At 35.2% G+C, this 17,659-nt stretch overlaps 1 protein-coding gene across 3 annotated transcripts in view; it reads right to left on the reverse strand.

The window, feature by feature from the left end:
• Positions 1 to 17,659, reverse strand: part of LOC113499208 (katanin p60 ATPase-containing subunit A-like 1) — a 33,729-nt gene that overhangs the window by 11,081 nt on the left and 4,989 nt on the right. For 2 of the 3 annotated variants that reach the window (XM_026879587.1, XM_026879585.1), the window contains exon 2: positions 7,016 to 7,121. In XM_026879587.1, the coding sequence (XP_026735388.1) occupies positions 7,016 to 7,121 (106 nt within the window). Of the gene's footprint in view, positions 1 to 7,015; positions 7,122 to 8,817; positions 9,257 to 17,659 lie in introns of those variants that run through there. The other variant, XM_026879588.1, reaches the window with a different exon arrangement.

Raw genomic sequence — 17,659 nt, forward strand, 5'->3', positions numbered from 1 at the left:
TAAAACTGACAACAACACTGTTAACAGCGGACAGCAGGTGTGTAAGGAACAAAGCTGTAAAACAATTCAACATCAAAAGATTATACCTATTACACGCATGATATTAATTCATTATCTACAAAAAAATATCGATAATCCAACGGGGTATTGTCCGTATTGTAACCACGTCTAATGGTACGCGTAATTGAGTTTATTGTGATTTAATGACTTACGGGGAAAGCCGTTACTTAGTTTTATCTATCGGTCACGGTCGATTACTTGGCAATTTGAGCGCGGATCAGTCGTCTGTGCGATATTGGGACGACATCATGCAAATTGAAAGCGCATCTGGATCAGTCGTTCGATCTGGGTTGAATGAGATTAAGAGCTTGAGATAAAAATGTTAATTCGATTGTATGTATGTTTATTGGTATTATTTATATGAAGGGAGCCTTTGTCAAGCAGTACACAGTTTCATTCGATAGTAGATAGTATAATATTATTTTAACTGTTGTTTGGCTCCGTAGTTTTTTTTTATTTAATTTCTGTTGAAATGAAATATACATACTAAGGAGCCACACACTATCACAACTAATATTTCTCAAACAAATAAAAAAAAGTAAGCACACATGCCAACAATTCCTCAAAAAATAAACCTAGACTCTATTTAAATAAAACCTTATTCTCCAGTATAATTTAAATAACGCTTATGTAGGTAATAAAGCGGGATGAAATATGATTACAGAGACCAGGAAGCAAGGTATACCATTATTATCAGCTGGCCATCATCTCGTAATCAACGCAAAAGTTAATGGAGGGAATCGGTTATCGTGTCACACGACGAATGCGGAAGCCACCTTATTTACTTTTAATCTACGAAGTTTTCGCCATAGATTATGTTAGGGAACTATATTTGTTTTGGCGAAGTTGATCTAATGGCAGATGGCACGGGGTCGTCTTTTGAATTTTTGGCCTGATTGAAAAAGATAAAGGGAGAATTTTTTACGTTATTCAATCTATGGAAGTTTTACTTTCAAAATTAGTTTCGATTAGTATACATCGCTTAGTTTGATAACAATAAATAACACAAGCAAAATTACGTCATTCCAAAAGCGTTGCAAATCGCTAATTACGATACGATACAAAATTATCCCCAGCATATCATAAAAGATAAGAACATTCGATCCATTGGCGAACTATAACAATAAGGTATCACGATTCAATTTTTCATACTTTCTTTTATATTGTAATCTTTGTTTCTTGTATTACTTTAGTTCTATGGCTGTAAAACTAAGCTCCGAAATCTTCTCAACTTCTTTTTATGGAAATTATTTATAGAGCCAATATTGCGTTAGGTTTAAGGTAAATCCATAGTGGTATGAGAATGTACTGAGAAGGGATTAAATTCATATTATAAAAAGCGTAATGGGTAGGACAGTGGATGAATGAGAGCTTGGAAATGTAGAGGATGACTAAATACGAGGAAGTCATAGATTGTGTGAAAGATGAAATGAAGCAGAAAAGACCCAATATGATGAAATATCTAGTGGTAGATGAACATAAGAATAAAACGTGGGCTGAGTTACACTTTGCAAAGGATAACGATGCTAGAAAGAGAATACACGTTCTGATACCAAGTGTCTGGTGTTTAGGCAGGATACGAAGACACTATAGGTGTCCATAAATCTGAATCATACCCGAAACGACAATAATGTACAGCCAATTTAGTAACAATGTGGCACTTGTGAGATGTGGATATAAAAATCTCAGTCACAAAGAACGGGATGGAACCCAGACCCATTCAATAATAAGAGAAAAATAAAATCTTACTGGAAGAAATTTTAAGACTGCATAATTTGTACATGTCACCATTGCAACAATTGATAAGGATCGAAGTTTAAGTTGAGTATGTGTTTTTTTCGGTAAGTGATTTTAGTGTTGTAAATGTCCGTGTTTTTTATCAAATACATTTTAATTACATCCGGGTTATAGTATATTATGGCTGTGTGTGAAATGTGCAGGTAGGGTGGGTGAAAGTATACAATGTAATTTGACTTTAAAAAAATACTACTTAGTAACCTTAATATAATTGTTATTTATAAATTTCGATTTTCGATCGGAGCAGGGTTAGGGACAATCTAACCTGATAACACAGATTCTACATACTCTTCAGATAAACTGTGAATTCATTGTTAACATTATTTTTTGTTCTGTTCAATCTAAGCATACCATCAGTGATATCTGTAATATCATGCAGATTTTCTAGGTTTATAATCCATGTCATGTTGTAAATCAAAGCAGCCGATATGATAAATCGAGCGATAAATCGAAAAAGAGCATCTAAAACCTGCGGCATTTTAAAACATAGAAGACAATGATTATAAATTTATGGAAACGCTGCAGCTATATATATTTCAATACCGACAAGTACCCCAAATAACAATAAACCCTTCGAAAGCTAGAATAAAAAGTACCATTTATCGGGCACAAAGAATCAATCTCGTCAAACCAAAACAAAATAGACAATGCAACGGGTTGATATAAACCTGGTACCGTCTCCCATTGTACCACCATGAATGGTGACATAATTGACGACATGCTGGCCTTTATCGCTCGTTCAATGGCTGCCATCGAAGGTCATACTCGATTAACCGTCTTTAGACTCATGACGTAGGTGCATTGAACTTTTATTGCTAATTGGTATTGCTCATCCAACGGAATGACGTTTCACTTTTTAGACATTAGAAATCCGATGATCGAAATTGAGCGTTTTGGTGATTGGTGGTTCATGAATAATTGTGGAACTGGGTTATAACGGGCTGGAAGGCCGCGCAAATAAATTTTCATTTGAATTATTAAAGCTTCCTTTACTGTTTACGATGTCAAGGGTCGGAAGGGTTCGAGTGAGGCACGAAACAAATATTTATCTTTGGCACGTGTGAGCGACTTATGTTTTGAGTTACAACGATAAACATATCAGCTGGACATGGTTTGTTATTAAAATTACATATTAACTCTCGTGTCCAACAATGAGGAAATGATAATAGATCCATATCATTACAGTAATCTAATGGGTATAAGTTATCGGCTCATTAGGCACCTCAAATATTAGGATGATGACATATTACTGTGTAGTATACAAACAGCTTCATACGTATATTCAACAATGGGCCGGTAATCTGTCATGTATAAAAACCCTTGCTAATGGACTGGACTTCTCATTGGAGATTCCCATGGCAACTGGAATTGTCAGTTGCTAGTCAAGTGTCTTTCGTCCAAAAATGGAAGAATAACAAGTACCGCTGAACAATACTATTTTTAATTGGTTTTTAATGAGAGAAACGAGTTTATCAAGTTATGATTTTTTTATTCAGGACGATCCAGTCCTATGGCTTTGCAAAGCGTGAGATTTGTAGCTTTTAACTGGTTGAGTTATCAAAACTTAAAAATTTTATCATAGCGTATCATTCTTGTCAAGAATGAAATAAAAAGTGTTCAGCCACGATACAGAGCCCTAAATTCGATCTATTGCCTACCTTACAAGTATATTCAAAATATATATTTTTTCCGTCTGGTAGTTTATTCAACTACATTCGTAGACAAAACGTTTTAAATATTTAACAGTCACTATTACTCACCAAATTGTAGGTAATGAACAAATTAAAACGATATACGTGTACATACAATGACATAGTTCTCTTAATTTCGGGCGTGACTTTATTGTGACAATATGACGTCATAGAGATAATTTGTGACATCACCATGGAAACTCAAGTTCGTACATATTGGCTTTTTAATTCTTAAATAAGGGTGGTTGTTGACGAAAAACTCTGAGTATCAATCCCGCTATAGGAGATAAAGTAGTTTATAGAAGAATTCATTAAGTAATTTCTGAAATGATGGATTTTGCCTTTGACAGAAACTGGAATATTGTCGTCCTGGATAGAGGGAGATAGAATGGGCCAAAAGGCCTTTGTAGCCAAGAGGAATAGAAATGGGAAAATCCCTTATGCATTTAAAATATCGCTAAGTCACTTACGCTGTTAGCTTACGTGTCTATTTTTAATAATTTCTTAAAATCCATTTTATTGCTTTTAACTTAAAATCACGCCATGCGGAAATTATCAAAAATCTATTATGAAGTTCATAAATATTGTAATTATTTTTCAGTCACGAGCGTTAGCCATTGTGCTAGGATATTGAACTGGTTTAGTTTTTGTTTGTTATGAGTCAAAGAGTCTTCGACCTGAGGTCTAAGTCTGAAGTGCTGTTTGCAGATTTTTACGGTTTTCGTTTACATCCATAGACACGGGCTCATTAGGAACGAGACATCTTAACAAACGTTAATTTATTCTTTACTAAGTTTTGCACGCATTTTCTTCCGTGTAGATGTCAATTACAGCTTAATGCTGCAATGTTTGTTGTAGCCTGTATTAAGTTAAGAGTAAAAAAAACATGTACACACATAAGCACGTGTGCGATGTCTTGTCCATATAAAAGTGTGACATGATAACAACATGTAAAATCCTGCTGGACTAGCTGCAGTGGCCCTAACTGCTATATCGGAGGTCGTGGGCTCGATTCCCACCCAGAACAAATGTTTGTGGCTGGGTCTAATTTATCAATAACATGTATGTATTTAGAAATTAATAAGTATGTTTATCAGGTACCTAGAAGTCATTATTACAAGCTTTTCTTAATTTGAGACTACTTGCGTTGCGTGAAAGTTTTTGAAGTCGCATAGTATATCCAGCCTTTAAAACAGGTGTCAAGTTCATTTACCCAATTAGCTATAAAACAGATTGATATATAATTTCCAGTGTTTATCATAGTTTAGTTTGCAAAGGAAATGTTGACCAACATACTCTGATAGCCGACTTCCAGCGAACGTAATTATACAAAAGCGCATTTTACTTGGACTTCGAACGATGTGCGGAATGCAAATGGTTAAACTGAGCGTTCTGGGAATCGTATCTGCTGTATTGCATGTATGGGAGTTGTTTTTATTGTCGCGGTTAATGATTATGCCTATTGCAGTGGACATCTATGAGTTTAGATACATATGTAATTTAATTGGAATTAGACTTCTAGGCAGAATGATTTCAACGTTTAGAGGTTGGGAGAAGCTTGACTTGTACACACGTCATCGATTAGTGAATGCTCTGGCTGTGGATATAAAAGGGAATATAAAACTTCACAGCAGAATGTTTATCAATTATGTAGGATCAACGCAATGCGTATTCTGCTTCCAATAATATTCATGAACCGCCTTCTTTCTCGAAGTATTTTTGACATTCAAACATTTAAAAAATAGAACAATAGTATGATATTTTTTGCTAAGTCTTTATCAAAAATATACAAGGATGTAGTGAGGATACTGTGTCAGACCTTATTTTTACTGTAGACCTTTTATACTTGATTTCGTAGCATATAATATACTTAAGCAAGACTAATACATATTACGATGATATTAAAACATACAAACGACGTTTGCAAATTAAAAGCACTCAAAACTAAACAATAAAAAGCCAACTTAGACGTAGCTAGGGCAAGTTTCAAATGACCTAACACTTTAAAAATTGCAGCAAATACCAAGAATTCGCGAACATGTGGGGCTAAGTAATTACTAGAAAAAGCTTTTAAATGATCCACTTAACAGGAACAACGTAAGACTGAGTGCCAAACAGCTCTATCACGATGGGATAAGGTTGATTTTCCTAAATTAATTTTACCATCGTTATCTTTATTCCGTCCATTGTACTGTCGCCATGAAAATCGGTGTTAATATCAAGGTTGAGAACATGAGGTCACTGCCAAACATTGACCTTCTTAAAGACAACAATCTTTAAGCGACCTATTAAGTATTCTGGCGTATGTCGACATATTATCGATTTTCGAGAGTAATCGATTAAAAATTAACGAGGTCTGTGTTTTATAGTTTTGTCTGGAACTAGCTAAATTTTGTCCACTTCTTTAAAATGTATTTATAGGGTCAACAAATAACAAGTCTTTCTATGAATCAAAGAACTTTCAAAAATGATTCAGTAGTTACTGTCTTGGCCCAACAACATCACATATTACCTCTTTACATTTTTAGTATTTAAGTTTTATTAACACTAGAGTGCACTATCAGAGAGCTTTGTGACGTCGCAAACAGGGACACGATCGGCAGCTTATTAAAGCAGGAAATTACCAACCCGTTTATTTATATCCACTGGTAAGGTACAGATAAACGTTGAGAATTTCAGATACATTTACTGAGAACACCTACAGTAATATATACTGTACAATCAAGTCAAGCACTAAAATCATGAATATTTCTTTTTTCGTTGACAGGAATGACCATTCATGGTCATTGATTGCGATCATATACGCCTTGAATATAAAGCCTTATGTATGATATGTTGTCGTTACTGTATTTTATTTTATATATCGTGGATGTCTTGCTAAAGCACACAGGAACAGTAGCAGGGAAATTTATAGTATGTGTCAACACCATATGAGTATTAGTTTCTTATTTTCATTCTTCAGGGCTTATAAAAGGAAATTTGTAATAGTGGATTCGAGGCACCGGTGCTGGCAGTATAATGCCTTTTCAGTTTATTTGCAACTACTCTTTAAAGAAACTACGGCCTATGGGATTTGGCACGACGAGAAACAGCTACAAAATAAGCGTCTGTCTTATACAACGGCTATGTATACTTCGATTTTGATTGAAAAACCTTTTATCTCTTTTCCGAACCGCCGAAGTACTTCCTTACTACTGCTTTAAAAGATTATTTAATAAAGAGCATTATGGTAACAGGTACCCATCATTCTGGTGACAGACAGATGGACATAAAGGCAGCGGAGTCTTAGTAATAGCGTTCTGTTTACCCTTTACGTAAGGTACCTTTAAAACAGAAGGAAACTAGTTTCGGCAGTAAGCTTTCAAGCTCAGCTATAAAAACTATCGCTTGCCACAGACTCATCACTAAGTGCTAACGTAGGTACTGTAGAATAGATGTGGGTAGTGTTAGTGGGTGTGTGTACTCACTGCCCGTCAGAGGTGTGATAGCTTTCTCCCCTTCGTGCTGGAACATCTGCAACGTCGCCACCGTCGCCTTCAGCTGCTCGTACTCCCGTGCCATCTGCTTTTGTACCTGTAATCAAAAGATACATATATTAAGGTACTACGAAATGCCATGAGGTAAGGATCTTGTCAGTCGTGGATCTAGGTTATCGCTTCGGTGTTTCTCAAAGTACTGAGACCATTGTATGGAAACTTAGATAACATCTAGCCAATTTGCAGCTTAGTACGTAAGATAACAAACAATCAACGACTAAATACTCCATGGTCTTTAGATATTTAATGTTTTTAACAGGAGAAAATCTTAACAAACACTGTTTCATAAATAAATAGTTTTTTTTTTAAGTTTCACAAACCATGTCCATAACACGTACACAAACAAAACAAGGGCAAAGTTTATGAACGCAGGTGGACACCAATCCAAGGTTTTCACAACCATATAAAACGTAAAGTTGTTAACCTAGAAACAATCAAGTACAACAACGTCACAGCGATGGTAAAACATTGTCAACACATAGCAATACGTCAACACGGTTACAAATTCCCAAAACAAGCATCTGTATGCTATATGCAAACCAACACAATGTGCTGTGGATTACTAAGTACGAAACGCCGTTAGTATCTCATTTCAAACTCATTCATCAGGGTCTACCAACACGTCTTGAAGTAGTATTATAGTTGTGAAAGCGAAGAAATAAACGAAGAAACTAATATTAAGCAAATGACTGCATGGATAGCCGAGTACTTAAGATTACCTCGCCAAACGCACAGAGCGGGGTTGATCTAGAGTGCTACGTTTCGTGGGTTCGAACCTCACGTAGGACAAGCATTTGGATCCTGGATTCCACAAGGAATCAGTTCCAATTCCACAAGGATTGGACATTCCTGGATCTCACAAGCATTTGTGAGATCCAGGAATGGTTTTTCAGAGTCTGGATGTCTTTGTGCATGTGAATTGTATGTTTGTGAAACCACCCGCTACATAGGGATTAAATTTATTAATTCAGGAATCGTTTTTGAAGAAAAAAAAAGGGAGAAAATACATGCAATAATATTTTTCAAATCTTGGCGGTAGGCCTCCAGGCGTTCGTCTTTACAAATTGGTTGTTTATTTCTACACAAGCGGGGCCCTACTACGCCTGATCAGTTGGTGATGCAAGTGTGACTTATTTTACAACCACGACGTAGTGTGGGCGAAATGATCACTAGGCTACATTATACCGTCGCTTATTATTCAGAAATGCAAACCAGGTCTAACGGACGCCTAATTTCTCATGTCTAGACAGTTGTAGACTGAAGAATGTTCATACAAAGTGTGTGTTTAACGCTAAATGTTATCAGTGGAGATGAACTCGGCCGGTAACCTACTAGGAGTGTAGGAACGAATAGAGATGACTGCGTCTGCGATAATACGCCTTAACGGGAAAGGCACTGCCTTGAATAATAATGTTACAAACACATTGAATAATCATTGCGAATACAAATGAGGTAACGATGTTTATAAGCAGAGAAACGATTAATAAAGTTAAATATCTTAATAGATTATTGTAAAGCGTAAGTCGGATTCGCACATGTTAGTTCTTAACATTAGCATCCTGTTACAATCTAATCCTGCCAATCGCTCAGTCGTTGCGTTTGTCAGACAATCAGACGCCAACAAAAACACCCATATACATTTTCAATATTCAACGAATAAAATATACATCACATATACGCACATGAGTAATTTTCTCGATGTGAGCACAAAAGTGAAAATGATGATCTCTCACCACGATTAACACACAATGTTCGTATCACAATATAAAAATCTTAAGCACATCCCACACAAAAAGTCGAAATCGTTGAGTAACATCCGGCAATCACACGCGACATAACGTGCTTATTTTCACCTAATTTAAGCTTAAATACCTTGACCGACTTCTATAAGTCACTTATGTTAACAGCACCAAGTAGGAGGGTAATTAAAACTACCCACAATGTTAACAAGCTGACCGAAGGATGCTAATTGGGACACCGCACTAGCCGCGACGTTATAAAACTGATATTTGCTGTCACAATAATAAATATATTCTTTAACACTATTCAGGTAGAGGCGGAAGTTGCGTGCATAATTTTGACAGATGGACACGGTAACAGTGTTGTACAAAATTGGGCAGTCCCGTCGCGTCACCGAACGACCGATATACTGCGTACAGAAGGTTCACCGACCCGAGCGCCGTCAACACTTCAGCGGCCGACAGCGACAACACGGCATCACGCATGACAATATAAAACAACTATGACGATCGTAACGTCGACAATAGAACAAACGCTTGGCGACCATCCAGTCACTGAATTAGACTAGGTGACCTAAACTCAACTAAAAAGCCTGAACACTTGAGGAGTCACCAACATAACTCTTGTTAATTACACGGTTATTGCGAACGAAGGTTACTTCATAAATGCATACGAGAGATGAGTTGTTCATATTGTTTTATTGGTGCCGACAGAACGAGTTCGCATTCAATACTGGGTAAAAAATATTATCGAGTTTATTCATGAACAAAAAACTGTGGTTTGAAATACCTTGATAGATGTTGCATACGACTTTACCAATAGAAATCGCTTGGTAATAATTAAATAGTCGGTAATCGGTTGTGCGGTTGACGAGTCTTTGTGCAGCTATTATAATTTCAATTAACAAAAACATAATGTTGATTTAATAGAGACACTACAACATTGGAACACTATTTTCACAACATGAAATTTTTACGTAAGCATTACACGGCGAAAACAATAAAATAAAAATGAAACCATTATAAATTTTTGGGGCAGCCTTTGTATGGCGTATGAAACAATGCATCTCTAGTCTCTCGGCCGTTCGCCTTAAAAAATTAGATAATTGATTTACATCAAATCATCTTACATCATGAGATCGCTGGACTGGAAAAGGGAAAAAATGTTAAGCGTCGATATATGCAAAATATGGTGTAAAAACTGACGCGTCATGTCGGTAGAATAGTAAAAGTGTAACAATTTAATTACTAATTATTAGTAATCATTTAATCGACGATCGATTTACGTTCCAGTGAATTAACATGCCATTATTTCTTGTGCAGTTTATATGTAAGAAGTGAGTTAATATTCTCAGGCGTTTTCTCTATAGAGGCGCTTTTTTTTTCTCGATTATTGATCGATGCCGTTGATATGGCGAGAAGCAATAAGATTAATTTCATTTATTTGCCATATTCCGAGCAAGTCTCACAAGCCAGGTGCCTGTTCCCATCGATTGAGCAATTTAGAATCGTTACACACCGATACGAAATAATCGATTTCATATTTTTGTGCTCTTTTAGAGCACCTCCGTGTTCTCGAGTTAGCATAGTCTAGGAAAAGAGATTCACGGTTGCAATCGAATGGGTCTACTTTTTTGGGGTCCCATGCGTAAACAGTTAAAGCAGAACCGTTTTGCCAAGGCTCCGCTGTCGGTCCGTCCGTCTGCCACCAGGATCTATCGAATGAACCGTGATAGCTAGACAGTTGAACTTTCCAAATGTGTTATTGAATATTGATAATGAATTTATAATGATGTTCCAAAAACAAATAACCACAAAAATAAATAAAACAACGTTTAGTACTTACGATTATACATTAATTTGCTGGGTAACTATTATTCAATGTCTAATTTGTTTTCTTTAGCCTACTTTTACGGGACCCTCAGTGACCATTTACCAATATTCACAAGGTATATGCAATATTTTAGTAAGAATCTTAGTTAGATAACAAGCTTAAAATAAAACGAACGCTAGTCAACGAGTAGTCTCGTATCAATTCAATAGCTGGCACTAAAGGCTGGTCGTTAACACAAGAACGCGTGTCGATGTTTGACTTTATATCAGCATCACATAAATTCCAAAGTTTTAAAGTGATTTAGGAATAAAAAACAACATAAAGTAGTAAGTATAGTGATATAGGAAAAGGTTATACAAAGATATGGCGACATTTAATGGTTCTTGGGGTCTGACGGTAGTGATATAAAACAAAGTGGTCTGTTTCGGGACAGGTCTCTTGATGTTGAAACGAGGAAATTTTATTGACAACAGCCTTAATATACTTCTTTAAATATGTATGTAAATTATTGAAAATTCCTTAAAAATGTAAAATACTGGAGTACCTACTACTGGAAAAGTTAATATTTATAACGATACACATACACTACAATCACGTTTTTTCTTTGATGTGCAAATAATTTAGTAAATCTGTTATACTCATTTAACAGGAATTTTAATGATACTGTCATAATATTGATTAAGTAACATACAACCGAATTGAAAGAAAAAACGACTCAGCTTAACTTTTAAGGAAATTTTATGGGACCAAGTGACAGCCTATTCTCGATAAATAAAAAATATGATGAGAAAATGTATTCAGTCCGAAGTGATGAGGTAACATACAGTCAATACAAAGGAATTAAAACCTCCTCCCTTTTGAAGTTCATTTAAAATTGACTCTAATGTAGAAAACTATAAGAGACGGAATTCAGGTTCCAGCAAAATGCAAAGAATAAATTGCTGTACTAGTGTTCTAACAATCAGCAATGGTTCCACATCAGTGTGTTATTGGATCAAACATTAGTAAATTCTAAGTAACGGTTCATGGTAAGAAATTGAGACTCGTAAGACAATAGGTTGTACCATATTACTTCGGACAACCCACTACATGTAACATCATCATTCATCACTTGAATTTAAATTTACCCGCAATTAGATGACATCCACATCTATATCTATACTAATATATAAAGCTGAAGAGTTTGTTTGTTTGAACGCGCTAATCTCCGGAACTACTGGTCCAAATTGAAAAATTATTTTTGTGTTGAATAGACCATTCATCGAGGAAGGCTTTAGGCTATAAACTATCACGCTGCGAGTAATAGGAGCGAAGATACAATGGAAAATGTGAAAAAAGCAGGGCAGGTATAAATCATAACTTATATATTTTACCCACGGGGACGAAGTCGCGGGCAACAGCTAGTTTATGACATAAACGGTTATTATTATTGTCCTTAATTCCTGCGTACCTTATGTGTAAATTGCGTTAAATGTCAAAACATTTTAGGTTCTATTTACAAGATTACCCTCAGAAATTCAAAAACTTTTAATCTATTGAAATCGGATTCACAATATTGCAAATTGTATAAGTTCTTGTGGGAGACTTGAATTAAATGGAGAATAACAACAAAATACAAGTTTAACTTCAATCCATACAGTAATATAAACTTTCCCTTTAATTCAATATTTGCAATAAACTTGTATTGCAACATAACAAAAGTCAATTTCAAGCCCTTTCAAATCGTATGAAGGAAACTGGTTTCGATTCAGACCTATCCTTACCTGTGAATCTATATAAAAATAAATACTTATAAAGTGTAGTCTACACTTATAAATACATCCTGTCATTGGCGTCGACAAATATGGCACCCATTATAACAAATGGCCTGCTAAAGAGATATCACATCATCATTAATTCGAATGTGGTTTTTAATGAGACAATCAAAACAAAAGACAAACTATAATTTCTATATCTATTAAAAACAAACAGTGGTAGGCAAAGTTTCATACTATTATTTGTTTTATGAGTGTAGTTTTCAGGATAGTTAATAGTTGTCATCTTTACTGAATAGTCGAAACTTGTAAATGTTTATGTCATTTTAGTATTCATACAAATAAACGTATTAGAAAAAGAAGTCTTACATATTTATTAAAAAAACCGTCTATGATTACGCAACATTCTAATAGTAATAGTGTCCATCGTGTAATGGATATGCAAACATAAATTATGATAATTTTGTTTTAGTCAATTTTATATAAGTAACCCGTTGAAAGGCGATTAGAGAGTAATAAAGTCATATGTGAATATTTCTTTTGTTTTTATTTGAAACTAGCTGTTCGAGAAACTTCAGTTTCTATCTTCAGTTTCCTTCCGATAAAAGTCTCGTCGAAATCGGTCCGGCAATTTAAGACAAACAGGAACAAAAAGTTATTTCGGTATAGTAAAAAACGGTTATTTCAATATTAAAAACAAACACTAATCTTATAAATATGGATGCCATAGAATAGAATATAAGCCAATAAACTAACTTGCACTTTCATTTAGAAACCCATTTTTTATTTAATCTAAATCGTTTCTATTCAATAAGATTTTTTATAGAAAAAAAAAATCAGTCCATTGTTGGCCATTTTGGATTTGATCTATTCACAAATGAAGTAAACTCGATCAGTTAGTAAAGAACTAAGTATTAAGTATTTGTCGGGTTTCACTACGGCAAAAAGCGTCGCTTTATCGATCGCAAGGACATGCAAGTTACAGGGTGTTGCGTATTCGGCTAAGCGGATTACAGTGGGCGTTGTTAGGTAAAAGGGACTTAATTAACTCAACAGTTTCATATACTTATGTATAGTGATATTAGTTAGGTAACGGTGGTATTCGATCGGTCGGTTACTTCTATTAGTTCGATGATGTAAAATGTGATTAGAACCAGTCAAACGTGAGCAGGGCTCGCTATCCTTAGGGGTCCGTAAAATAGGCAAAAGATCGGTTGGATGACAAATTAAGTTAAGGCTGACTACCCGTGGAACTATAAATAAAAAGGTATAAGTGAAATACCCAAATAACTTGGCTTTAACTTTACACTGGCCCCCACACATAAAAAAAACAATTGCGTCCGCTAAAAAACGCAAGGTTAGGCCTAAAAAACGTAACATTTCATTCCTAAAAATTGTAACACTTCAGACTATGAAGCTTGTTGTCATTGTAAAAGCAAGATATTGCTACGTGTAATGCCATACACCACCTCACTTCTACAATGGCAACTACCCTGTTCGGTTTTAGCGCGCAATTCTATGACTTTGCAAATCATTTGTATGTAAATTGAGTGTGGAAATCGTTATTTTAATTGTATTTACTGCACGCCTTATTGGAAGGATACTTGTAAGCGTGACATCCATTTATCAGGCTTCGATATAAGGAAGGGAAATACTCACGTCATGATTTGTTCCAGCACTTATGGTATGTTGAGATTACTTGGGGTTTTAAACGATGGTGAAGCTAAAGTAAATATGATCACGGTATGGGCTTTTGTTTTGCGTCCTTTTTGTTCTAATGTATACGAATTGTACTTTAGAGAAATTAACAAAATTGTAACACGATGTTTATTGTCATAGTCTGAATAAAGATATAGCAAGCTGTTTCTATTCCTATCTTTTTTTTAAGTAATGATGATCATTTCTCTATCTTTTATAATATGACTGATATTATTTCCATTATAATAGTAAAACGCATTTATTACTGTTTCATTTCTACGATCTATGCTAAGTATTTATTTTGTTTGTTTGTGAGAATATTTACCCAAGTATATTGCGCTTAAAATCGCTAATGCTAAAGTGACTCAAGGAGCACTTTCCTTTAATGCTTGTTTGTCGCGTATTGAATGTTGTGGACCCAGTATTCTCGGTACTGGTGCCTGAGTCAGCAGGATGGGGTCACTTAAGGTCATCGAGATGAAACAAAAGATGGGAGCTTGTCATTTGTAAAATCGCTTCCGAAATTCGACCTTCATGATATTTACATAGTTTTAATATTACGTAGTAAAAATTTCAACGAAGACTTAAGATGTCTAGAATTTGAATAACTTTATACATATCTTCGGACCCTTCTAAGCGAAATGTGATATTTATACTGCCTGGGTTTAGGAACTGCATATTTGAAAGATTACTGTTTTGTTTCTTTAATCTAGGTATATCGTTTTCCTTTAAACATCATGTATACGATCATCCTCATCAACGACAAACACTAAAGCAAAACACACACCCATTAAACCAAAAAATTACACCACTTCACCAATTTTCGCAACTTTCAAACGCATCCCAAAAAACTACGCGCAAAAAATACTACAGAAAAAGAATAACTAACACAACCATACAATAAAATCTTCATAACAATTTCCACGGAGGCGTGCCTTTATCTATTAGAATATGCTTACCATAAACCGGCGAAATGTTATCTAAATATACGTGGTTTCCAAACACTTTCGGTGCACAAATACGTAAACAAATCTATGATTCATTGAATACTATTCGAAGTCGCTTATTCACGAGTAGGCTGATCAGTTTTATTGGATATACTTTTATGGACCGATAGATGAATAAGGCGATAAATATAGACAAAAGACCGAAGAAACTTGTTGAGAAAGCACAGATTTTTTTCTCAATGCGTCAGAAGGATAGTTTCTGTACTTTGGTGCGTTCTGTAGCCTAAACGGTTTGGTATAAGCTTGGTAAGTATCATCAGAATGAGAAACCAGGTTTTAAAATGTAGTAATGTCTTAAATATTTCGTTTTACTTTTGTTTCTTGCAATAATAACTTTTTAATTGCTCTGTCACATACAACTAAATGCGAACGCAGGAGAAAGAAGTATATGTGAATATATATTTATACTCCTCATACTGACTGACAAAACAAAGACTACATGCCAAGTACCTTTTCGTTTAACAACAAAAGATAAATCATACATGCAGGGAAATAGGGCAGCATAGACACAGGATTTCATCAATTGAATACGATTTGAATAAAGACCTTATTAAAGCAATGGTTATGCGGTACGCTTTGTTCTATGGCTCATGGGCACGAACGCACGGAACGGAGTCTATGCCTTCAGAAGTCTGTCAAGGAAACCGGGTCATGAGGAGGATGAAGGATAATGGCACAACTTTGAGGCTAGATGGGGTTTATGCTAATAAAACTTTTTTGGATGGGATGGGGTGGCATTATAGCTATGTCATTGGCAATAATCATAATGGTTATGTCCTTTCTTGGACCTCAAGCTCACGTAAGTAAATTGAGTTGCTTAGCCGTAGTCAAATAGACAGGCAGGTAAGAGTTACTTTCGAATTTATAAAAGGCATGTAAACCTTGGCTCATTAATCCCACAAGTCGATTGATTGTCTTAATATATTAATTTGCAAACCAAAGTTTCACATTGACGCGAATTCTAAGGAACACTGATGGCGTGCATAAATTTAACATGCAATGTTTTCCACATCGATTGTTTTAGCATAATTACCTATTAGCGGCGGACATATTACCAGTTGCTTTTACTAACTTCATTTTCATGTCATTTTGATTTACTGCCCCAACACCATCGCAGTTCTAGAAATTGTGGGTATTAATGGAAAAATACACTGCAGAAACAAAATACGGTATTCATCTGAGTTCGATAAGACTGGAAGCCGACTCCAACATAGCTATGCAAAAGATGTTATATGGATAAGTTATAATTACAGTTCTGCAGACCCGCATAGGAATACAAAGCGTGATGTAACGATTATGCATGTAAATTTAATTGCTTTCATAAAGCATGACTCGGTTACATTCAAATGTGCAACTCGATAAGTCATTGGTTAGTTTCTCACCTAGTAATATACGTATAACCTGTACCTCTCGTATGCGAAGCAACGCAAGTCTCTGAGACTAGAAGACATTATTTCGTTTCAAGTCCAGTTGAAGTCCAGTATGAAGAGAGTTGTATCATCCAGTATGAAGAAAACTAAAATCTAACATCTTGGAGTTTTTTGTTACTTCATGAACAAAATTGGAAGGTTTTTAAAGTATCTACTGTAAAAGTAGTAGTAAGTATAATTTATTGTTTCAAATCAGTGCACTAGGATGAAAAACTCCTTTCTTATCTGAATCGGGTTAGAAGAAAACTAAATCGTCATATTACTCATTCCAATCCTACGCAACGGACCTATATCAATGTCATAACTTTATCCCATAACATCGATGCAACACACTCACTTATGCACGCATATAATCGCTAAACCTTATACGTTACGGCGATGCGTGGCTTCGAGTTCAATTTATGAGGGGCGATATGATCACCCCTCGTTTAACTTACGGTTGATATTTCATCTTTATTACCATCGATTATGATAGAAAAGTAGGAGAGAGGGTATTATTATCCTTACTAAGATTACTGTTTCGCTAAAAGATAATCTCTTTAAGATTTTTCCACTTCCTCTAAGAAATTTTGCCCTTTAGGTTCTTGGCAGTTTTTACTTGATTCTGACTAAAGTGATATTTATGAAAAAATGTTACGATATAGATGCGGAAAGACACTGAAAAGCTTTTTGCTAAGCGTTTATTATTAATGCTAAATTAAAGCTATTCTATCTGACAAGACCCTGAATATACATACGTACAATGAATCAAAAAACGCTTATAGAGAAAACAATTGGTTAAGAACAGTCAAGCATCGTACAATAGGATAATCCGATTGAAATGAAACCATATTAGTGAGTATTACGTTTTTCTACCGAATAGACCAAAGGGCTTTATGAAACAACTTATCTTTAATACTACGGCACCGTATGTTGTAACCATCTTTTTTCTAAATGGTTCTCTCTTGTTTTTAAAATTTTGGCATATTTGAACCGGTAACACAGGTAGCGAGTTTTTAGGCTTACCTCAAATTTCTAGTAACTCCGTGCGGTAAAATCGTGAGGAAGGGATTGTTAATTTTAAATTGACAATAGAAAGTACACGATTCTCGAGAAGTGAACGCCAATTTCTAT

Source organism: Trichoplusia ni, chromosome 12 (genome assembly GCF_003590095.1).
Source record: "Trichoplusia ni isolate ovarian cell line Hi5 chromosome 12, tn1, whole genome shotgun sequence".
In the NCBI taxonomy this organism is placed as follows: Eukaryota; Metazoa; Arthropoda; class Insecta; order Lepidoptera; family Noctuidae; genus Trichoplusia; species Trichoplusia ni.